This window comes from Artemia franciscana, chromosome 2 (genome assembly GCF_032884065.1).
Source record: "Artemia franciscana chromosome 2, ASM3288406v1, whole genome shotgun sequence".
NCBI classification, from domain to species: Eukaryota; Metazoa; Arthropoda; class Branchiopoda; order Anostraca; family Artemiidae; genus Artemia; species Artemia franciscana.
The window spans coordinates 66,634,648-66,660,890 of NC_088864.1; the positions used below are offsets into that span (position 1 = coordinate 66,634,648).

At 34.4% G+C, this 26,243-nt stretch overlaps 1 protein-coding gene across 1 annotated transcript in view; it reads right to left on the minus strand.

Annotated features, from left to right (window-relative positions):
• LOC136043984 (ankyrin repeat and LEM domain-containing protein 2-like) overlaps positions 1–26,243 on the minus strand; it is a 94,461-nt gene that overhangs the window by 10,088 nt on the left and 58,130 nt on the right. The window contains exons 5-9 of the mRNA XM_065729068.1: positions 23,549–23,842; positions 15,220–15,388; positions 9,118–9,310; positions 4,576–5,243; positions 601–781 (exon numbers count right to left, since the gene is read on the minus strand). Of these exons, the coding sequence (XP_065585140.1) occupies positions 601–781; positions 4,576–5,243; positions 9,118–9,310; positions 15,220–15,388; positions 23,549–23,842 (1,505 nt within the window). The remainder of the gene's footprint in view (positions 1–600; positions 782–4,575; positions 5,244–9,117; positions 9,311–15,219; positions 15,389–23,548; positions 23,843–26,243) is intronic.

Below are 26,243 nucleotides of genomic sequence, written 5' to 3' on the forward strand. Positions count from 1 at the left end.
GGAAATTATCGTGTTTAGCTGAAATATGAAAAGTGTGGAAGAAAAACAGAAAAACATCATACAAAACTGCACAAGGAACATAAACCTTATACATACAAAAATAGGGACAATTTTCGATTTTCCTAGGCAAGTTCATACATTCTCTAATAAGAAGTCTACAGATTATTATAGTCCAGGCTCTATAAATACTGATTTCTTGGCATGATTTAAAAACTGTCAGAAGTTAAATAGAAAAACAAACTTTTTCGTCTGAAAGTAAGGAGCAATTAAAAATTAAAACGAACAGAAAATATTCCGTGCATGAAGAGGACTACCACTTCCTCAACCCTCGCTCTTAACGCTAGAGCTAGACTTTTTGTCACAACTCCTTTAGAAATACTGGTCAAACACAAGGGTCAATAAACTTATGTGAGAATGCTTTTAAAGAACTTTTAGACTTTAGCGCAAAGAGCAAGGGGAGAGGAAAGGGTAATCCCCTGTTCATTTTAAGTTTTAAAGTTGCTTCTCACTTTCAGTCGAAAAAAACTTGCCTTTTTATTTAATGTAAAGAATATTTTGTAAGGGTCTTTTTTCTTTAAAGAAATATATATAATGATTAACCCTTGAATAAATACGTCTGTTTCTTCTTCGGGTGTCACAGCAGACGTAGGTGAGCTCCTAGGGGTTATAAAGACATCCTCCTCCTCTTTTTCATTTTCATCTCTTTCTCCAAACAAGCTACGAGGTAGGCTACAATGTCCATTTCTGAATCCTAAACGATGTCGTACAAGACCTAGGTGCCCTGAAACATAAGTACAAGGGAGAGATTATAAGGAATAAAATAAGTCATTATAAAAGAAAAAAAAAATTGGTGTTTTCAAGTCCTACTGTGCAAATTAATTGAACGGAAGGTGGATAATAAAACTGAAAAGGGCCCAGTTTATTGAATATAAACTATACCCAGTTTATTAAAGTTATTTCTGAATTTTATTCATTGTGTCGTTACTAGTTTCCTAATATTAATTGTGAGACTAATCATCCTATCTTCCAAAATGGTGTTAAACTTCGAGTAAAACAAACCCGCGTCTTGGCCATTGTACTTCTATTGTACGCAGCCACTATGTGTCCACCTTCTTTAATAACACTCTTCAGGTTGAAAAATAATCAACAAAACAAAGCCTTTTATTTTCATCCCAAAAACCAGGCCCATATTGTATTCTACGGGTCTGACTCTGATATGAGGGATCTCTCCACACCTCTTTCAAAACAACCCCCAGAAAAAAAACTTAGCCCAAAACACCGTAAAAAAAAGTCTGAAAGAAAGAGATCATCTAAAAGAAAGAGAAAAGGGTAGAAGCTTTTCGAAAAATAGTGATATTTCAGCTAAGTTCCCATTCCTCCTCTCAGGGAAATTAGGTGGAGACTCTCCCCAGGATTTGTCCATAGGACCTCCCAAAAAATGTTAACATAAAAAAATATAAATAGTATAACCAAATTTTAAGAAAATCCGTATGAATGTTGGGAGTCGAGAGACTCTGGGAGAGAAGTTGAAAGCAAAATTTTTTGAAAAAAGATTAAAGTTCAGAAAGGCTTTTACCCTCCAAAAAGGGAGAAAAGTTTGTAATTTTTTTTCTTAAAATATCATCACAAGCGTACAAACGCAAAAACGGTCCTTTTTCTTGTCTCTTTCACTCGCCTTAGATCCATTTGTTCGTGATTTGTATGTTTACTATCTTCAATAGAATATATTGTAACTTCAGAATAAAAGCCAAAAAACAACACTATTCACAATTTCACACCTATTTAAGTAATCAAGAATGTCATTAACACTTGGCAAAATGCAGTTTTCAATACTGCGACAAGGATGGGGGGGGGAATCAGAATATTTTCATTTGTATAAATATCATGTGTTCTTCACATTAAAATCTAACATTTAACCGAAGCGAAATCTTCTGGTACTGATTTACAGTTTCATAAGTCTGTCAGGTTAGCGGCTATCGTAGACCCTTGGTAGGCGCAACTTTTCCATTTGGTGTGTGTGATCCAGTCACCAGAATTGCTGTAATCGCACTTTTCGGAGAATTGTAGTTTCCTGCTTCAGTTGCCTTCGAAGGTCCTCACTGGCAATTCGGTCGAGATGCGTTACACCAGCTATACGGCAGAGATGACTAGTCTCAAAGGCCGAGATTCTGCGTTCATTCTTGGCTTTTAGTGTCCACGTTTCCCAGGCGTACATGGCAACAGCGAAAATCAGAAATTCAGAGTTTCAATTATATTGATAGGTGCTTATTTTTGAAGAGGGAGAACATACTTTTGATGGTCGCTCTTTTTAGGGTGAGTCTTCGTTTTACGGTATCAGAACAGTTGTCAGTTATCTAATGATAGTAGACTACCTAGGTACACAAACTTGGTTACCGCTTCAACTTCTTCGCCACTTACCACGATATGAATGGAGGAAGGGTTCATGTCTTTGTGATGCGCATAAAATTTGTCTTCTTTGAATTTAATCGCATTCGGGATCTATTTGAAGCAGATTCAAGTTTCGATGCATGAGCCTGTAGGCTGGACTTGGTTTCTGCTACCTCGTCAAGGCCATCGGCATAAGTTAGTGTGTCGATGCCGACCCGCGGGATATACAAGAAATAAACATCATTTAGCCTTTTTTAGTATAAACTGGGTTTCCCCCAAGTAAGCCCAAGATAAACTTAGCCTGATTTTGCAGCACTATTAATATTTTTCTGAAAAGCTGTGGTGAAACATTTTACCAAAGGAAACACAAAAAATGGAGTTGACTCATAAGCGAGAGCATTACATTCGTGTCAAACCTCACGATTCTTCTGCCATCGTTTCCCACACATTTCCATTCTTCTGAGTGCTCCCATCATTTCCTTTATTTTTTTTATATGGCTTCTGTTTCTTTCACCTTTTTTATTTAAACCTCCTTCAAATAGATTCCTGTGCGCGTATATTTTATGCATAGGCGTTGACAATTTGCTGTGTTGAAGTAGTGACAAGTTATTGTTGCTTTAATTTTCCTCCAAGTGCTTACTATAATTTCCTATAGTTTACTGTACTTTCTATACTTTACTATACTATAATTTACTATAGTTTTCATCAATTGCGTGGCATGGATAACTCGATCTGTGGCATACGTAGCTTTGAGGCAGAAGCCCGTTTTACAAATAGGATAATTCTGTTTAAGTTATAACACTTAACAGTACTTGATTTAAACTGAATTATCTAATGTGATTTTTCAAATTAGGGTCAAATTAGCTTTCATCAGCCTAATCAGTAGGTGGGATGAAGTAAGTAATTCAATAAACAAAACCTAAACAACAGTTACAGTTACGATACTCAGCATCCGTGTTCGATCGGACTTCTCTAAAAGAAGGGCTATGTTCATTCATTGCTCGAAGTTTAATTATATTTAACTTTTAAATATATTTAAATATAATTGATACAATATATAATATAATTAATATAATATAATATAAGTAATATAATATAATATAATATCAATATAATAATTAATAATATTAATATAATATAATTAATATAATATATTAAATATAATTTATATTTAACTTTTAAGTTTATATTCTATTTGTCATATTTTGCTACAGGCTATTTTTGTTCACTTTTTACTTAGCTGAGTGACAAAGTACAGTTTCTCGCGCAGCTACTTTCGATTTTCTAATAAATTAATTATGATTAAATATAATAAATCAATTAATATAAAATTAAAGCATCAAAGATTTACTTCTCGACAAAATTATACGTTCTTTGAAAATCCTTGGTAAATAAGAATCATATCTTTTCACCTAAACAACACAACGCCAACATTGTTTTCATTAACATCTGAACAGAGAAAAAAAAAACTTACTAGATTCCAGATGAAAAAAAAAGCTACATCCAAAAGAGCGATATTGTCCAAGCCAAGATTATCACGATTATATGACAAACAATTGTCACAGAGTAGAAATGAGTTAAAACATGTCAATCGCGAATGAAATCCATTTTTGTATACAAAATCAGAAGAACAAAAATTCTAAGTGACTTTTAACAGAACTGATAACCAAGTGTACTTTAAGAGCAGACTTTTCTATTCCCTATACCTTTGAGACTATTGAACAATTGCTGAAATGCTCAGTGCCAAATGATTTTTGATATCTACAGCTCTAAATAGGTTATATATCAATAAATAGCCTATCCTACGCTCGAGTGCCATGATTTTTAGAAGCTCCATCTATCTTGTTAACATTTTTTTAGGGTTTAAAAGCAGCTTATAAGAAAAAAGGTAAAATCACAAAAGAAAAAAAGGTAAGAAAATAAACTTTAAAGAATCTACAAAAAATGCACTATTTTCCAAAATGAAGCTCGAAAATGAACTCTTTTCTAAAAAACAGAAGAAAATTACAGAAACATATAAAACATATTTTCATATTCCTGAAATATATTTCAAGGTGAAGGGAATGAAAAAGTGCCAAGTCATATAATAAAATTAAAAAATTATGGAATGTTGAAAAAAAAATTCAGGAGAAAAGACACGGATCCCCTCCTACATACATGCCTACCAATAGCGATTCAAAGACTTACCTGTCTGGCTTTCAGGAGTATTGGAGACTCCGAATTGCGTGGACTCAATAAAAGCTTTGAAACCACTTCCATCATGTCTTGGCTCTAGTCGACTCCACTCTTGGAGAAACTTATCTTTGATAGAAATACTGTTTCCCCCTAACTGTGAGATAATTTGTATTATAGAGAATTTGAGATGTTCTTTAGCCTCCAAGCTTAAACGAAGGAACTGCTCACTTACTAAATTAAACAAGTTAACCAATCCTTCATCATTTTCATCAGTATGATTATTTCTCATAATTATTTCAAATATTTTTTGTACATGGCCTTCCAATGAACTGATTTGTTCATCTATTTCAGAATCAGAGTTTATAGGCAGTTCCGCGGTATCTTTGGGAGACATTGGGGATGTTAGCCTCATATCCCCAAGTCTGTTGCATAGATCAGATATTGCAGAATCGTTATTATCATTATAGTCAAGGTTGCCTTCATCATCTTTCTCTTTTGATAGTTTTTCCAATTTTTCCAAGAGGACTTTGTGATCTAAACGTTTCTTATAGGATTCAATTCGTTTCCTTTTCAAGTGTTCATTTAACTTGTCTAAGCCGTCTTCACACCGTATGTTCACATACTCATTTAAAAATGGCCAATATTCAATGAATGGCACTCCTCGCTTCGAGCACAGTTCCCTAAAATTGCAAAAATGAATACAATTATTGTCACACATGATTTAAAATTAGGGACATTTGCTAAATTTCTCTTTTCTAATCCTAAAATTAGAAATAGATAGATTAACATAATTATCATCATTTCTGACTAATGCATCATTCATAACAATTTCAAAATCGCTAGTTATTTTTTTAGGGGCGACACTTTTTTTTATGAAAGGTTATTTATTACATGTAGAAACTACGATAAAAAAAAAACAGTATTGAAAAACATAATTGAAAAGAAAAAAAATGTAGATGGGGACGGGGATGCAAATGACACTCCTAACAAAATATAACACTAAGTTGCAGCGCATAATTTAAGTTTTAACTTTTTTTTTATTAGGGATCAAACTTCAGCTTTGATCTTTGTAGGATCAAGGATTTAAATCCTTTGAATCCTCTCTTCAAGGATTTAAATGAGAGAAAAAAAGAACCTGAAAAAATTCTAATGCGTAGTTGAATAATATGACTTCTGTTTTTGCATAAATATCATAAAATTACGCTGAGTAGCCATGGGAATTACTGACACGTTACCCTAATCTTTTGTTGTCTCTGTTTAGGGAACAGAGACAAAATAGAGACAAACAGCGAGGTATGCTCTGTTTAGGGAAAAAATCTGTCAAATTAAATTATGCCACTGAATAGTATGAGTTTTGATTTGGAACGTGTCTTTCCAAATTATGTTAAGTAGTCCTAGGAATTATAGATTCTGAAACCTCAGTTTATCAAGGTCATGTCCGGTTCAAGGACTTTAAGGTCTCTTCTAAACCCTGTTTAGCGACTAAACGAGAAATAACAACGTCAGAAACATGCAAAAACAATAAAATTTCCATTTTCTTTGCAAATATAGATAATTTTCAACGAAAATTTCTGAACAATATCATATTTCTGGTTAGTGGATGGTTTTAATCTGAAACTAATGAGTCCAATTACGTAAATATCTTGTCATTTCAGCGCTAGGTTTGCATTTCGGCTGTAAGCTCGTCAAAAATTGTATGTTTCACAGATATCATAAATGTTCATATGGTTTTGAACGAATCAGAAAGAACTTTGATTCATAGAGTCTTTTCTTTAACTAGAAATGAATCTTGTACTAAACTATTTTAAACCTATCACAAATATCACATTGGAATCACGACGTCACCTCCTTACCATGAACTTTGGGCATAAGTGCCTCAGTTCTGACTATCATCGACGTCTTCTTCCTCCCTTTAAAGTAAACCCCCCAATCCTTCCTAATACAAGATTTCATGCTCGTAGAGCTCCAAATACCCAACTTGACTTGTGTCCCCAAATGTTGACCATGAGGTACAAAAACTCTTTCGTTCCCTATTTTGTTTCACATTTTAATAATTGATTTAACTTTGTAACTATGTTTATCCCTTAACATTTATTTTCTCATTGTATTTGTTCTGACGTACTTATGCTAGCTTGTGTAGTATTCTAGCCAATAAATCCTATTCTATTCTATTCTAAATAACCTAATACTAAAACTAGTTTAAACTACTAAACTTAATTTATTTTCCAGCAAGTTTTTGCACTTGATAACTCACGTTAAGCAAAGGCAGTAGCGGCGTATACCTCCATGCAGTTTTCTTTTGGAATAAAATAAACAAGCACCTTTCTTTAATATTATATTATATTATTATAAGATTATTATTGTTATTATTGATTATTTTTATATTTTTACATTATTATTGAAATTTTTATGATAATATTATCATTATTATATATTATATTATATATATTATATAGTATAACAAAAATATATTTCGCTTTAAATTTTAACAATGTTTCGAATGTCCATGCTAAACTAGAACCATCTCGATGTCCGGAGTTAATCTTTAATCACACAGTTTTCTCAAACTATTACTGAATCCAGTACTGAATTTTAAAACTGATTAGATTTAGAATCAGAACTACAAATTAGAAATTTAGACTATTATTGATAGAGATTTATAATTACAACTGAATAGAATTAGATTACAAATAATCTAATACTAAATCTAGTTTAAACTAATAATAGTTTAACTGCTACTACTGAAAACTGACACTAAGTAGAGTGATTTTCTTTTTTTTTTTACAAACTATTAGCATCTTATTACAAATAATCTTTGGTTAAATAATTCAACTAGACTTTAATTAAGATACACTGACAAAAAAAAATGTCAGTCTATCACAGGAGAGGATGGGTGTATCATGGAATGATTCGCCCCACGCAAGCTTAGCCAGACATCAATGTCTAGGTATAATCATTCTTGACCCAATCACAACCAACCACTCTTTTATAAATAGCCCTGAATGGTCCATAGCGATGATGGCTGAGAATCAATGTCTAGCAAAACACGCATGCGAACGAGACTGTAGGCAAAATAGCTGACTGCAATGGTTGGCGTTGTATCAAGTGAGAAAACTATCCTGCCAAGTGCTATTGAATCGTATTCAGTCAGAAGCTAATGCAGTCCTGAGAGACGAACAGCATGGACTCTGGTCGGGTAGCATGGTCTGGTCGGGTAGATATTGTGGTGATATCATATTCAATGCTCATTAAAAATCAAACTAATGGCCCAATAAGCTTATAATACTCTTCAATAGCTTTGTCAATGCATTTTACAGAGTCTACGTGGATCCTATATAGGGAATTTTCTGATATCAGGGATTGTTTGTTAAGATTGTTTCAATAATAATCGGATTCTATCAGGATACTTTTTGTAAGGATGCCGGATGTGGACCTTACAGAACTGACTAGAGTAAAGTTACTCTAGTGTACGTCTAGTGTACTAGGTGTACGTCAAGGATGGATTCTGTCCTCTGTGTTGTTCGGGATCCTCATGGACTATAAATTCGCTCGCTAAGTGAACTTACAAACAGCCTCTAAACTATAGGACCGTTTAAGCAAAAAAAAAACAAAAAAACTTTCAGCCACCGTCTAACCAGTTTGAGATTTTTCAAAAATACGACTAGGTACGAACAAAACATATGCAATCTAAGACTAATTACATGAGCATTGAGCAAAGTAATTGAAACAGCCTACGCTCATAAATCTTTTGAAGCATTCAAATGTGCACCTTGGATATCTGTAGAACATTAGATACTCTTATAAATATCTTCACACAAAAATGGATGAATTGATTTCCCCTAGGGATTCGTCCAGCAGGCCCCCTGTGGAAACTATGAATTTCACTTTATTCAAGTTTTTGACAACAAACTTGTTTTTCTTTATATTTAACAACATGTTACCGTAGCACTTTTAATGTTTAGAAGCAAAAATCTCAAGTAAGATATTTCGAACATTTCTGTACTTAGTCTGAGTTTTTCCACTCACTAGCACCAAAAATATTTACTAAATTTAAATTAACACAACAAAAGAAAATATATTGGAACGAGTTTTAAGGCGTATTTCTCTTATGTAAATTATTTGGGAAGTTAAGCGCGATAATGGTTCTCGCGTATCTGCGTCTTTTTTTTGTTTTGTTTTTTTAAAAGGCACTTCCCATGTTAAAAAAATAGAAACACATAACATATATTGCATGGAAAATTCATAAGTAGAACATCTTCTTAAGTTTCAATTTCGAAATTCTTGTGTTAAACAATGAAGGATGAATCTAGAGCAAAATCTTGGGGAGAAGGCAATGTGACAAGGGCGCCAATAATTTACCAAATTGACAAGTTTATTTAAAAAAAAAGAGTAAAACATAGAGACAAACAAGGAGTGAGGGCGTCAGACGGGACACGGTAGTCCCTCCCCTTCCTTCCCCTAGATCCACCACTGTAACCAGTTACTATTGGATATTAGCTTAGTATTGAGTGAAATAGAGGTAATGATTGTCATCAAAGCCCCTATAAAACTTACAATCCATAAGCCTGAAGCCCTCGCTCAGGGTCTTTAAGGCGGTTTTCAGAAAGAACGGTTATCCTTGAAGAAGGATCTAATCCATTTCGTGGAGTTAAACAAGAAAATGATCTACCACGGTAGTCCTGTCTGACTGGTGTGCTATGGTGGAGCAGACCATCAAATTGCTGAGGAGACTGAGAGTAGACACTATCTGAAAATGAAATTTATCAGCACTTATTGTGCATAAATAATATCAAATTAAAGTAATAGACGCAATAAATACAAATCTTTTATATTTCCAAAGGATAGTTTACTTCCGCGTACTTCCGTACAAGAAAGTTTAACAAAGCGACGTCAAGCAATTCTACAGGCCTCAAAAGATGTCAAACAGTTCGTGGCAACGAACTGTAGTAAGGAGCGACCCGGCTCAATAGTAACCAAAACTCTAAAAAACGGAATTTTGATCCTAAAAGATATATCAAAAGAATCGAATTTTAATGCTGATTTTAAATATATAAGTTTCATCAAGTTTAGTCTTACCCATCAAAAGTTACGAGCCTGAGGAAATTTGACTCATCAACGCCCCGCTCTTTACGCTAAAGTTTTTAACTGTTTTAAAAAGAAAAATTGAGAGAAAGAGTCAAACTTTAGCGTAAAGAGCGGGGCGTTGATGAGGAAGCAGCCCCTTTCATATACGAAGTAATTTCTGTTCGTTTTAAGTTTTAATGTCGCTCCTTACTTTCAGTTAAAAAAAACTTTTTTTTATTTAATTACCAGAAATGCTTGGTCTAGTCAAGGAAGTGTTTTCATGAAGATAGGTGAAAGTATTATGCTAGTTCAAAATTTGGTCCAGGTACTATCGCTACCCCGGTTATTTGTGGTTCCTGACGGCAACATAACATAATAAAAGTGCTGACCATAGTGCTGGCTTAAAATTAAAAATGGATAGACGTAAACAAATAGAGTCACAGTTTCTTGACCTATCGAGTTTAAACATTCCCAATCGATGCAATGAGGTGCATGATGAAAATGGACATTTATATCTGAGTGTTAAGTCACAAGAAACCAAGTACGTAAATTCAGTAATATCCGCGTTGCAAAATTCCCCAATACGCTAACAATTGCCAATTACAATGATCAGGGGCTAGAAACTGTTCTGGAGAGTCTCTGTACAACGCTAATCGAGTCAAATTTTTCTTTTGACATAATAGCCCTGACAGAGACTTTTATAAATGATGTATCTCCTATATCTTTTTTTGAAATTTAAGGGTATTCTTTCCATTCCTGTAATCGTAGTAGTATACGAAAAGGTGGCTTAGGCGCTTATGTACGAAGTGATTTTTCTGTGTCAATAATAGGTGATGTTTCTTTTTAGCGTGAAGGGCTACTTGAATACCTTGTATTGCGATCGCGCAAAGATGATGGAGTGATATTACTTGCAGTTGTAAATAGACCTCTGATTCCCCCAGTAGCAGAGTCATTAGCATCTATAGAAAATTTATGTAATAAATTGGGATCCTTTAGGGTGCCATCTGTTGTAGTTCGAGATTTTAACTTTAATTTACTTGAATTGAGTAATGTTGGGAATTTAGAATTTCTGACTGCTATGTTATCGGCTGAATTTTTACCCTCGATTACTATCTCAACCCACGTAACTTCGTTTAGTGCTACATTAGTCGATAATATATTTTTGCCTCAAATATGGTATGAGCGATTAAAATTTTTGGGAGTGCTTGTTTCTCGAGGTTCAGATCAGTTTTTAAATTATGTTGTATTAAGTCTACACAAGCAAGAGTTTGATAATGGCTGCAGTTTAAGGACAACCAGCCATAACCCTAAAGGAAATGTTTAAAATTTTTCTACTAAAAATTGTGAGAAACTAAAAATCTTTAATTCAAAGATAGATTGGGAAAAGGTATATGACGTGAAAAGTGAATTTCCAAGGCACGGACTCTTGTTGTATGGCCAAACCAAATAATTCTAGAAATCCCTTCTGCCTGGAGCCGCTTTGGTTCACAGCTGTGATAAAAAATATGATAAAATTGAGAAATAGCCTTTACGTAAAGAAAATAAATTTCCCTTCCTTTGAAAATGATAAACTTTAAAAGGGAAAATTAAGGAAGAAAAAAGGGTTTTAATTTCAACAAAGCAATGAACAAAAATTAAAACAAAACTAAAATTTAATTAAAAAAAATACATATTCCGAATATTTCGGCCCCACGTCCGGGAGCCTTTCTCAACAGAAAAAAAAAGAAAAAGTACGACAAAAAAGAAAATTTTTTTTTAAACATAACACTCACACACGCCCACACACAAAAAAAAATTACAATTAAACACACGAAGAAAATGGAAAAGCAACGTGGTCTAAGAAATTATTTAACTTTATAAGGAATATCGGACTACTGCGAAAAAAAAGAATTCAAAAGAAATTATTATTATTATTCTGTTTTTGAATTAAATGAGAATAATATACGAGCAACATGGAAAATAATAAATGGGCCACTTTCACATCCAAAGAAACCACTCAAAGAAGAAATTCCAAATGTTATTACCTCTCCAGATGGGTTTTGTTAAAGGAGGATGCGGATATTCCTAATGGATTTTGTACTTATTTTTCAGATGTTGGTTCAAGTATCTTGGCAAATTAATAATAATACAAGACCAATTGAAACAACTGAAAATATTAACGTGCCTGATACAGTTAACCCAGTTTTCACTCAGGATGATATGATACAAATGTATGAGTTAAAAAAAGCATTTAAATGTCCCTCCGAATTCCCAGGAGTTGATAGAATACCAAAAAGAGCATTAAAATCAATTTCATTAAGATCTGGTCACCCTTTCGTAAGTTACAAATACTTCAATTTTCAAAATTACCCCCCCCCAACTCCACCAAAGAGAGCAGATCCGGTTATGTCAGTCACGTATCTTAGACAGGTTTTTATTCTTCCCATCCAGTTTCTTCCTGATCTCACCGCTTTAAGTATTTTCTAAGATTTATGGTCCCCCCAACTGCCCCTCACCAATTACGCTGGATCCGGTTGAGATTTAAAATAAGAGATCTGAGTTACGAGGTCCTTCTAAATATGAAGTTTCATGAAGATATGATCACTCCTTCGTAAGTTAAAAATGCGTCATTTTTTCTAATTTTTCAGAATTAACCCCCCCCCCAATAGAGCGGATCCGTTCCAATTATGTAAATCACATATCTAAGACTTCTGCTTATTTTTCCCACAAGTTTCATTCCGATCCCTCCAATCTAAGTGTTTTCCATGATTTTAGGCTCCCCCACCCCAAACTCCCCCCAATGTCACCAGATCCAGTCGGGATTTAAAATCAGAGCTTTGAGACACGATATCCTTCTAAATATCAAATTTCATTGAAATCCGATCAACCGTTCGTAAGTTAAACATATCTCATTTTTTCTAATTTTTAAAAATTAACCCCCCCCCCAACTACCCCAAAGAGAGCGGATCCGTTCCGGTTATGTCAATCATGTATCTAGGACTTTTCCTTATTTTTCCCACCAAGTTTCATCCCGATCCCTCCACTCTAAGTGTTTTCCAAGTTTTAGGTTTTCCCCTTCCCAACTCCCCCTCCCAATGTCACCAGATCCGGTCGGGATTTAAAGTAAGAGCTCTGAGACACGATATCCTTCTAAATATCAAATTTCATTGAGATCCGATCACTCGTTCGTAATCGCTCGTTATAAATACCTAATTTTTTCTAATTTTTCAGAATTAGCCCCCCCACCCCAACTACCCAAGGAGAGCGGATCCGTTCCGGTTATGTCAATAATGTATCTAGGACTGGTGCTTATTTTCCCCACCAAGTTTCTTACCGGTCCCTCCACTCTAAGTGTTTTCCAAGTTTTAGGTTCCCCCTCCCAACCCCCCCCCCAATGTCACCAGATCCGGTCGGGATTTAAAGTAAAAGGTCTGAGAAACGATATCCTTCTAAATATCAAATTTCATTGAGATCCGATCACCCATTCGTAAGTTAAAAATACCGCATTTTTTCTAAGTCCCGTCAATCAAGTGGGTGCTTATATGTGTCTTTTGTTCAGAATTATTAGCGAGAAAGGCATTCTCAGCTGTTTGCATTATTTTTCAGGCTTATTTCTCTTAGTGCTGTACTATTATGGTCCTGGATTGGTGGTGGATACTATTTGAAATTGAATTTAAACTTTTAACATACATAAATAATTTTCTAATAAATTAATGGGCTATTTTTTGATTAAATTTTTATAGCATATTTAAAATTTTCCAGCTAATAACGTCCATATTGACTGTTCTACATTTCTTTTTTTTGTATTACTAGACTATGAGTTTTACAAACTTTTAACATATATAAATAATATCAAACAAAATTAACAGGCTATTTGTTTCAAATTTCTATATCACGTTTTTATAGGTGCTAATATTTGTCTTTTATTCAAAATATTTAGCAAATAGACCAAATTTTGATTTTTTTTTGTTTTTTTTTGTTTTGGGCTAGTTCCTCTTAGTGCTGGACCATTATTTTGGGGTACATTATTACTCAATTTCATGTTTTTGTAGTATCAGCAAAGAAAGCACGTTTTACCAGCTTGGATCCTTTTTTCTATTAAAAAAGGAAGAAAAAATGTTAGATTTTTCACTTTCCCTCTATATTCTTTTATTTTTGATCCTTCTTTTTAAATCTCCACAATCAGCAGTTAATAGACCTCGGAAAATGTTTGACTATTCTACCACTTGATTTTTAAATCAAATAGTACTCTTATCTTCCTTTTTTAATTGGTTTTTCTTTTCGTCAAATCTTGACATATACTTTTTAAATTACTCCAAGTAAAGGATCTGATAGGGTGGAGATGGCTGATGAAAACTGACATAGTCACTATGTGAAAATGAAATTATGATCCTTCCACATGCAAGGATATTTTAAAATACAATTCAAGTTTCACTAACAAATAAATTATTAAGCTATTTTAGCATTACAAATCATATTCATGATTGTAAGCATGGATGGTCCTATCTTGAGGGAGTAAAGGAACATTTTGGAAGCTTCATCTTGATACACTAAGGATTGAGCTGGCACGGAATGTAGGGTTCGCCCTATATTCCAACCGAAAATGTTACCAACTTTTCCCTTCCCTTGAGTAAGGTTTCTCTAAATCGTTCTTACTTCCATTATTCTCCCATTTCTTACCATACATTAAAAAACCTTCATGCATTAAAAACACTCCTTCCTTCCAAAGATATTCCCTGATAAATCCCCTACTAGGAGTCTTTATATATTTTGAGAGTATTGCCAGTTGATCTGGTCCTCCCTGTCAATCAGTATAAATTTTTGTTCCAAAAAACAAGTTTTTCAAAGAAAATTAAAGCGCTCCATAAAGCCAAGAATGAACAAAAATAAAGTCAAATAATCTTCCAAGCGTAAAACTACCACAAATCACTATCAATAAATAAATAAAACTCAAAACGAACAGAAATTAAAATAAATAGACAAGCCAAACACAAAAAAGCAAAAATTAACATAAGTAGGGCTGATAGCCTCATGCCTTCTCAAGACCAGAACACAATTTGCACTTTACTGAAAAAAAAAAAAAACAACAACAAAAAAACAAATGACCGTGAATTGTCAGTTTAATTGACATATACTGACATTTATAACTTCAAATTTTTGGTAAATTTTTATTTAGGAAAGTAAGAAAAGTGAAAATATTTCAAACATATTTTTTTCTCTTTTCATTACTTCTATACTATTACTTATTTTTTTTTCTTTGTTGTTGTTTAAGAGTGTCGGTTTTTGCTTACAGCTCACTTTGTAGGCACCTTCAGTAAATATTTTTCTTTTCTATTGTCTCATGCATTATACTGTTATATTAATATAAAAATTAAAAGATTTTGAACTTGAACTTAGATTATACAAAACAAAACCAGGTTAGAATGTCACCTAATGTGTCCTCAAATAGAGAATTTCACAGAATGTTCCTTCCAAAATAAGATTAAAAGCGGACTTGGTGACTCAAAAAAGTACAGGGAAGAGGAGAGAAGAAAGGAAAGAGGAGGGAGAGAGAGAAAAAATGAGAGATAAAACAAGAATAAGATGGAAGAGGAAAAGGTAAAAATAAAATACCAGTGCTATCTCTTGTAGGGTCACTGCCCCGACGCACAGGTGTGCTTAATGTATCTGATAACAGCCTGTTCGATACAACTCTCGGTGGGGTTTTCCACTCCTTGTGTAAAATCTCGGCTGTTTCACGATCAGTTGGACCAGCGTAACCAACTACTTTTAAACCACCACTCTAGAAAGAGAACGTATTTTTCTATAAAAAGAAGAAAAAAGGATATATTTCACACTGTAACTAAATAATCCATGGCACTAGTGACTATAGAACGAGACCCCCCCCCACCCCTACCAGAATTCCAGCATTTTTATTATCTTCCCAATGACAATATTCTTTTTCGTATAATTTGTTCTTTCTTCTTCAAAATTTTCGGTTTTGCATCCCTTTCACCCTTGATGTGCTGGTCCCCTATGAAATAAATGATGTTCGTACCAGATTGAGAAAAATCGAACGGTCGAATTAAAGTTAAGCCTTTTTTGTGCAGCTTATGAGAATCCTTGAGCTATTATAAATATCAACTTATTCCATGAACAGCACTAGCCAACATTATTTTGGGCTGGCCAGGAAACAGGTTTACTACATAAAAATCAATGTCCCTGTCCAGAGCTGTCTTCAGTCTAATAATGGTGTGTTTGTTTCTTTAGTACTTAGTCTGTTTTTATTTTTTTTTTTTTTAAACAGGTTTTTTTTTGTCTTTTTATCATTTAGCATAAAAGCTATTATTGTATTATCACCTTGGTTATATTAATGCAAATTAATCTGGTAAGACTAAAAACCAAGTTTATTTCTTCATATCGCGGCATAATTTTGATTTCTTATAGTAATTAGGTGCCTCTGTACTCAAGTGTGCCAAATGGGGGGGGGGGAGTTTGAGAATCCAGCCCCTAAATTTTGAAAAATAGCTTTTTCGGTAATTTTATTAAATTGAAAACATTTTAATTAAAAACTAAATTACTCAATATTTTCAACGAATTTCATTAATAAATTATAACACAGATAATGTAAATTGTGGATTCTTTGATTAAAATGGACCTAAATGAAGAGAGGAAAAAACCGTGTTTTCATAAAAAGCCCAATTTGGCGGATATCCAACTTGTTAATATGAAGCAGCAAAACATTATACTAAAGTTAACTTCACGCTAACCATGGAAGACTAAATCTAAATTGAGCCGTAAAAGATAATAAGCATGTAAGTGATCGGATTAACAAACCCTTCTTAACTACTAAGGTCCCTGCGTCAGCCCTGTAGTGTGTTGCTACAGCAAGGTTCGATCTCTGGGTCCATTATTATTAAGCTAATATCAAACCCACTACAGGACAACCGTAAAAGATAAATGGTTAAGAATATAATTATGAAACTAACCAACAAATCTTGAAGGAATACGGACAAGGGCACCGGCAGAAAAATATTTTGGAGGAAGGAATGAAGCCGAGAGATTTTTTGGGGGGTGGAGAGGAGAATTTACCTTTAAAGTTTGATGTTACCATAGGGTAATATTGTTTTTGACTCCTCAACCTCATATCTTATTGTGACGTTTGCTCTGGTAACTTTTTCTTCATAATTATAAGGGTATTGAATACCAATAATTACTAAGTATAGCCTTTAAATAATTTAGAGTATAATATTATTTACTTCAGCACATAATTTTTTTTATGCTACTCATTACAGTACCATATGGCATGAATTAAAGATACGACTGAAAAGCTTGCAAACGCGACATTAATATTGTTAATAATACATTTTTGTAAATAATCAAGTTATTTAAAAATATGAATGAAAGCAAACATTATAAAACTTTACCCCCCTCCCAAACAATGAATTTTTATTTTAGCCCTCTTTAAATTTCGGTGCTATCTTTATTTAAATAATATCTAAGTAATGTAAGAAGGGAAAAATATTGGACAGCGCATTGTTACATCAGGCATTATGCATACCACCTTATACCCATTAACTATTGAGGCATGTTAAAATACATTAAATTTGCATTCATTAAACTCCTTTACTTAGAAATCGATAAAACAGGTGAATTATATGAAGCAATCTTTTAAATTACTAGATTCAGAAGAACGTACAGAAAGAATGGAAATAGGAACTTCTTTAGAAGGTGTGAAGAGGGAGGCTTTGAATAGATAGGGCTGGAGGAGGAGCGTATGTATCTGTACTGACCACAGATGTCAGTTCGCTGTAGTGAGTTGTTAGATGTAGTTGTAGTAGCAGTATCATACATTCCCATTTTTCGCAGGCTGTTTCGAATGCCTGTTATTTAAAGTAAAAACGAATATAGAGATCGTTTTTACCATTTTTACACTTTTTGATATATTCGTGTTAAAAAGCCAGAAAAGAAACACTAAATAAGGACAAAGGGAACTAGTAAACAGAAAATCCAAAGAGAAAGAAAGAAAATTAAAAACAAGAGAGAAATGAGAGATTTAGACGGGAAGTCTAGAAGTGGAATTGTTAAGACCCAAATTACAATGTTGAACTATTTCGTGTGGCTTATTGTTCTGACATTTTTGTCTTTGATTCTGTGATCATTGTCTGTTTTCTGGTTTCTGGTTTTAGAAAATAAGGTTTTCCACTTTATGACTGGAGTCATTAGTTACGAGGGCACCCGTATAAATTTTCAAGGTCGAAAGGTACGAAAAATATTATTTCTGTTAAGACTTTCAGTTGAAGATTTTACGGTTAAACAAATTTTTTGACTGAAATTTTACCTGTAAAACGAAAATTTCGCAATCTTTAAGATAGTTCCTGAGCTACATAAATAAACTTGACGAAATGAAATCAGAGCTCAAACGAAGGTTTGGTGAGTCCTTGCTATTATCCCCCTTTAAATTTTTACCCTTCAGGGGCTCGATTTTCTTAGGCTAGACCTAGGCAAATAAAACCTTCATATATTGATCTATACCCCAGAAAGGGGCTGCACTTTCTGAACTCTTATACCTCTTCTCTTGTATTTTTTTTTTAAAATTCTATGGAAATGAATCCTACCGTTAAAGAAACTTAAATTCGGCAAAAAATCTGGCTTAAATGTTGGGAACTACCGAACCAAAACATAGAGTCAAAAAGAAACAGACACTAGGCCAAAACAGTTTTTTTTTGTCAAGATAAGACAGACAGCCTTGTCATCATCATTAAATATTTAAAGCCGTGCGAGTAAGGAAGTAGTGAGTTGCGAGTAATAAAGTAGTGAAAAGTGACAGTGCAATCAGGGAAAAAGCAGAGCAGACTAAGGATAAGTCCACATTTAATAACCCTTATAAAATAGTCAAAGGGGTCATAATTTTGTAACCTTCATCAGTCTTTAATTTGTTACTTTATTTTTCATGTCGATTATTTACCATTTACCATACTGTTTTTTTTTGTATTTTCAATACTACTTTAGAGCCTTCAGCCAAGTTTGGTTATTTGACCGATTATTTTCTATGAATCAACAAATAGAGTGACATAACTATAAAAGTTAATATGTTTCAGAAACCAAAATAGCTAACACTAAGCTCCAAATTCGATATTATTTCTGAAAAAAAAACTGATTCAAATTATTCAGCAAAGTTTGGTTATCTATGCATTTCTTTTATACCCATGACGAAAAAGGACAAATAATAAAACATAGATCAACATAAGAAATTAACCAATTGCAATTCTTTTTTCTTACACTAAATAGCGGACACTAGGCTCAGAATTTGATATTATTTTTGAAAAATGACGTCAATTCCAATGTGAGAGAAATTGAAGTTTCGTGATAAACGTTGTTTTTTTTTTTACCACGACAAGATTTTTTCAGTGATATAACAGAACATACAAAGAAATAAATAAGAACAAAACTAAGAATATAGAACGCAATTAATAAACAAATAAAGTCTTCAAAGTGCGAACACCTCTTTGGATTTATTGGATTTTAAAACCTGCTTTGGACTTGTATTAATTAAGTGCTGTGAACTTTTCAGCGACCGTAATTAATTCAGTGACCGTAGCTAATTCAGTTGTTATTTCGTAATATTTGCTATGGTTCAACTTGACCTAGATTCAGAGTGAATATATTTTTTTTTTCTCAATTTTAAACTTGCATTAATTCAGTGGTTTAAACTCGAATTATTTCAGTGACCATAGATAATTTTTGATTTCATATCATTGAGAAGTGTACTGGGAACAAGCAGAAGAGGGGAAGGAACCTCCCGCAAGCGACGTATTGTACCCACCGGTATTAAGTTACCCGTAAATTGAGGGGGTCCTTACACTTCCCTTGTTCCTAGATTCCTTCATTACTGTTTGGATTGACGAATGTGCAAGGAAAATTGACTTCGATCTCGAACCTTCGGAATGTTTAGCTTTTTTCCCACGTTCTGAATTTTCTTCAGTATAACTTGGAGAGAGGAGTAGAAGATGCAGTTATTTTGAAATCAGCTGTTGACTTTTTTGAGCTGGCTGATATTACGAAGGGGAAGAAGTTGGTTGTAGGAAAAGCTGTCGATTACGAATGCTTGTCCTAAACGCACGGGACCAAATGCTCTAATGAATCACCTGAAGGACATGCTTGAACAGTTTCAGAAAATGAAAACTGAGCCTTTTCTTATCATTCCTATTTTCGTGATACGTTCCCCCACAGAGGTTCCGTGTTTGCCTGCAGTAGCCTATTCTAGGCTCTCGGCAAAAATTAATACTCTTCATCAGACCCTGCTGCAAATTAAAGATAAGGTTCCCAGGATTACCAGGGGACGGTGATGCTTCCATTCCAGTTGTAACGAATCAAGCGACAATCGTTATCACGAAGACACCGCGTGATCTTGACAATCCGTCGAAACAAAAAGCTGTGATTGATAAAATTGCCGGACATGAATGTGTTGAGAATATTCGCGCCTCTGGAGACAGAATAATTGTGAATATTGACAGCGTTGCGGCAAGCAGCTTTTGTTATTAAGCCCGATCAGTCTTGCGTGGATCGGATGTGAAGTTTCTGGAAAGGAAGTTTTACAGAATCGCAAAGGGGATTGGCGACTCGTTTGATTTATCTCTGTTCAAGAACTGTTTTGGAGTTGCTGAAGCCACCCGGATTGGAAATTCCCGGTTTATCAAGATTGCCTTTAGTGATCAAGGGTCTCTTATTTCGGCTCTTAGACTGGGGTTGAAAATTGAACATGAACTGATCCATGTCTATGAATTTAAAAAAAAAAATCCCGAGACGCTGTAACAAATGCCAATCTCCTGAACATCTAATTGCTAACTGTCCTAGTACCTGCTATAAATGTGCTAGATGCTCTGGTCCTCATGAGTATTGCAAAGACACCCCATGTACGGATCCGATAAAATGCACAAACTGTGGTGATGATCATGTGGCATTTAGTTTTCGCTGTCCTCGTCTCCGGGCTCTTGTTAAGACCGCTGCAGGGCGCCTTCATAAATGTCGCAAAATTTCGGTGTGCTCGTTTAACATTAACGGGACTAAAGACAAAGTACCAAGCCTGGAGGAAAAGGTAAGCCGTTTTGATGTCCTTCCCCTGCAAGAACACTTGCTGCCTGCCTGCAGCGTGAACTTTTTACGAAGGAATCGTGATCACATTGTGTTTAGTACCAATGCTAAATGGACTCGGGTTAGGCCTTCTGGTGGCCTCGCGTGTTATATCAGACGGAATCTCGCAGGTTTATCACCGGTGTGCTACCACTCATCTGAGCATTTTCTAGCTGTAAGACTTGGTAACTCTGTCCTAATTAATGCTTACCTGCCGCATGATAAAAAGTTGGTACAGTCGTTCTCGAGTTTTGCCAAGTCTTGTGATAAGCTACAAGGTATAATTAGCGGAATCGAATCTCTTGGGTATTCATGGCTTCTTGCCGGTGATCTAAATTGCAACATTCACATATCATCCAGTCGATCTGAAACCCTACTAAATGCTCTACCAGCCGCGCATAGGACTATAAATAAAGATTGCAGCTTCTCATATATCCATAATAGTGGAGCAGTTTCTGATTTGGACCATTGTGTGTGTTCGCCCCTTCTTCATACCTCTGATGTTCATGTCGACGATGAGGAAAGAGACTATGACCATCTCCCTCTTAATTTAGATCTATCTATTAGCTGTACAATCAGCTTCAGTGCTCCTCCTATGCCTAAAAAATGGATTTGCAAACGTGATTGGGAAAATGCAAATTGGTCACTCTATTTTTCGACTCTCGCTATTCTGCTATCCACTATTTCGGTGCCTTATCATCTCCTTGGCGCTGGTTATTTTGTCAGTAATGCTCATGGTAAGTTAAACTCTTACAACAGAAATATCGTTTCTTCAATTAAACAAGCTGAAGAAATAGCTGTTCCGTTGACTCGCGTGCGACTTAACACCCGTAAGACCTTTTGGAAGTGTGATCCGGAACTTAAGAAATTGAAGAACCAAGCCAAGGTTTGGTTGAAAATGTGGATTGCTTGCGGTAGACTTTCAAGTGGTCAAGTTTTAAGCATCAAGGAGAGAACAAAATCAGTTTATAAGTGTCATCTTCGCGCAGTTCGGTTTTCGGGCACTGAATTTCCGACAAATAGTAAACAGTGGCAAAATGTTCTGAATGCGCCGAAACTCGAAGAATCTACTTCTAGTGATATTATTCCAAGATTGTCGTGGATTAAACATTTTACGCGCATCTTTTCCGCTATTAATTATGATGTTCATAGCCGTTTTACTGCTAAGTGGAAGGTTCTTCCTAATAACGTGAGCCAAAGACATGTTATGCCTGTTGATAAAGCTAATATTGTGAAATCTCTTCGACGGTTAAAGGCAAGGTCTTGTGACCTTGATGGTATTTGTGCCACTCATCTTGATCCGAGGGCAGCTGAACTTCTGTCGCATCTTCAGTTATTATTTCAGATGTGCCTTTCAAGGTCTATTGTTCCTGATTAATTTTTATGTGGAAGTGCTACTACTATATTAAAGAAAGGAAAAGATCTAAATTCGTGTAATTCGTACAGGCCAATTGCCGTCGCCTGTACTCTAAGTAAATTATTTGAGTATGTTCTACTCCCACATATCGATGAATTTGTTAATTACGAGGCTAACCAGTTCGGCTTCCAGTCAGGTCTGAGCTGTCAACATCTCATCGTGTTTTAGCACAGCTTATTAAGGAAGCCACTCGGAATAGTTATAGTCTTTATTTTTGTACCCTTGATATATCTAGAGCATTCGATAGCGTTTGCCATGCTCAGGCATGGTATGCTCTTAGTCAGCTTAGTGTGAATGCGTCTCAAGTCAAGTGTGGAGTGAGACAGGGGGGAGTTCTCTCTCCTCATATCTTTAATGCTTCTATTGAAAACGTTTTGTCTGGTATACATAGTTCGTCTTTTACAGGATTCACAGACGCATCATACTTAGCTTATGCTGACGACTTGCTTCTTATTAGCCGAACTGAGGCCGATTTAGCGCGTTCTGTCCGACCCGTTGCTGATGCATTTGCAAAAATTGGATTATTGCTAAATGTAGATAAATGTGAATTTCTTATATTTAATGGGGTTAGTTCGTCTCATCCTTTGGATTGCATTTCTTTTTCCGTACCACAAGTTACTTCTTTTCGATGGCTTGGGATTTCTGTTTGCAATTCTTTAAGTTCTTTTCGTTTCCAGATGATTCGGGATATTCAATTCAAGCTTAAACTGGGGTATTCTAAAATTGTTGGAAATCGTGAACATTTCCGGCGACAAGCACTTACAAACCTGTACTCGAGTTTCTGCGACCATTCTGTGTTAATTTGTGCTGGTTTTTATATGCTTTCAAATAAAGGTGACGTAAAGAGGGTCAAGACGGATTACTATCGGTGTTTAAAGTTCCTACTTTATTTACCACGATCATTTCGGAACCGAAGGTTAATTAGTAAATATCGGGCAACGGATATTGTTCTTTCAGTGGAAAAACTAAGTTCAAATTTAATTGATGAAGCGCCAATCTGTCTTGGTCCTAACAATCATCTTATCCGCCTCTTTTGCTAAATTGTTATTTTTTTTTTCTCGTATTAGTGTTATTTGTTTTTGTGTTCTTCGTGTTATTTGTAGTTCTTTGTTTTCTCCTTGTACTCCACTTTTTCCCTTTTGTAAGTGTGTAAGAAATAAATTATTATTATTATTATTATTATTATTAATCAACACACACGAACAAATAACAGATAAATAGCATAATTAAATTACATGTCTTCACAAACTTCAGAAAAAGATCTATAATTCCATATTTTACCAGTTTAAAAGTTGTGGCTATTTTTAATATAAGGGCCACTGACGACTTCAGAAATCTTTGCCTCACTTACGTGTAACGGGCTTGTCACTAACAATTAATTTAAAAAAAAACTCTAAAGACACGTCAACTCACCCTTAACGGGGATTGTACGTTGGTTCTAGACAAGGCTTCATCGTAAGGTCCAGTCGGACTGGCCAAAGGTGTGATACCAGGGATTTTATTGACAGCTGAACGAGCCAAGACAGTTGGCAATGGAGAGGGCTTGTCGCAAACGGCAGCATCCGGAGACCAAAGGTCCCCAACACCACGTTGTTCTGTCAAATCATCACTAACAATTATAGGAATATAAAAACGTTCACTAAGAAGCTTCTGCATTTTTTTCTTCACATCAGCAGGCGTATCAGCCCGTGCCCGTGAACATAGAATCTAAAACCATAAATTCAAGTAGAAAAACAGCAATAAAAGACACGTCAAAATTACTTTTAACAGACAAAAAATATGATTGTTCTGCTTTTTTGAAGCAACTAAACAACACTTCAATAAACCATACAATATAAATAATATAATAAACAATATGATTCGTTTTCCAATAAACAAAAAAAAATGACTAGATTAAAGCATTCAATTGTCTTTTTAACTAGGTATAGCAGGAATATATAGCATCCGACAAACCATTAAAAATATATTCACTATTAAAATCATCTGTATGGTCTAAAAAAATCTTTCCTATGGTTTTACATTTTTCGACCTGAAGCTTTGCAAAGCAAGTAACAAATTTGCCATTAAATGTGCCACTACGAAATAAAGGTCTGGAAATTTTAGTCGTGGCACCAAGAATGGAGGATTTCCTGGTTAGAATTACGTTATTTGTTTTAGGATATGAGAAACGAAACACATAGCTACATAAATACTTTATAAAAAAGAACTTTTAATGAACCATGTTTTACAAATAGACTAAAAGTTTCTATGAATTTTTCGATTTTAAATAATATTTTTGATATATATACTTCAAAAATTCAAACGTGGTGCACATTTCCAGTTAACTACCGATTGATTTCTTACTATTTATCATACAAACATAATGTTACGAATGCTGTGGATGACACCAACGCGCACCACCTTCAAATTTGAAGTATATCAAAAGTATTCTTTAGAACCGAAAATTTTATTTTCCCCTTTTTATTATATTTGTAAAACGTGTTTTTCAAAAGTTTTTTTTTGAAGTGTTGATTTAACTCTTTTTGGTCTTAAATCGCGCAAAAAAATATGCAATGAACATCCGAACACACCGCATGGAGGTTTTTTGTTCCCTAAGGGTAAAATCTACTGTTTCTGAAGATCCTTAATCTATAAAATTAATGTATCGAGAATCAAGCCCGGGCCTACACGGTAAAAGCAAGCTATCCTAGCCGCTACACCATATGGGACTTCAATTTAATAATAAAAGAAAATACATAAGGAAAAGCTGCTTATAAAAAAAAATACTTGCTCATCCTACTAAATTGTAGGATAATGAGATAATGAGTATACATTCCTTCTATGTAAGCTCCTTGTTGCTCTGCAACAAGGGCACCAGCAGAAAATTTTCCAGGGGGGGGGGGCAAACGCCAAAATATCAGTGGTAGTGGGATGACAGAGAATATATTTCAGGTTTTTTTTCGTAGGAACAAGTTTATTTTTTAATACTTTTAGGAAAAAACTCTCAAATAAAAAGAGCAATTAAATTGCAGACAAAATGAATCAAAATACAGCAAATTTTAAACGACAAGGATTCCTGGCAAAGAGATCAATTTATTTAATCAATAATATATTTATGCATTTAATCTTAAATGAAAATCAAACCCAAACCAAAATTACAGAAAGGTTTATTACTTCCGTAGATTATAACAGATGTAGACTTTTCTTTATGCAATTTCCTACGCCTTAGAATAGTTTACAGAAGGAGTAGAGATACTCAAAAATCCTCCTGCCTGCATAGATACCAAGTTTTGATTTTATTAACGTCATGTAAAGTGTACCTCTTAAATAACAAGATAATTCTTCTCCTCGAACTTTAATCCTTTATGTATTCAGACATAAAAAAAAAATATTTTCGTCAAAAAGAGAATCTTATCAAATAGTTTGTGATAAAAAAAAAAAACTTAAATTAAAAAGTGACTTGGACTAACACTCACCAAGCCTAAAATGCTACCCACCAAAAACCAAAAATCTGAGGAAATTTGCCAGATTTTAAAAAAACGGGAAACACACCCCCAAAAAAGAAAACGATCTTATTGAAAATACCTTTATCAGATACATCATACTAGACAACTTTACCATAGATTTTTCAAGCTCCAATCTTCAAAATGTGGAATTTCTCTTTTTTGTCTTTCTTTTTTTTTCAGAAGAAACATTTCATCTAAGAAATTTCGAACTTGGTCGGTAAACGCAGAAGTTTTACCAACTCCTGCAACGATTTTACAGATAGCGTCACAAATTTCCATTTGGTCTAGTAAACAGTATTAAAATAACCACATGATATATACACAAATCTAAATTTCGGTTGGTAAATACAGCGGTTTTACCGAGTTGTGCAGAGATTTTAAGCATTGTATTCGAAACAGACATTATGCTAATTATTGACAAAAAACCATTCGGTAGTCGCTAAAGTTTGACTCTGTCACGACTCTACTTTTTAAAACAATAAAAAACTTTAGCATAAAGAGCAAGGCGTTGTGGAGGGGACAACCCCTTTCATATACGGAGTAATTTCTGTTCGTTAAAAGATTTAGTGTCGCTCTTTACTTGCAGTTAAAAAAAATGTTTTTTTTATTTAATTTCTGAACGT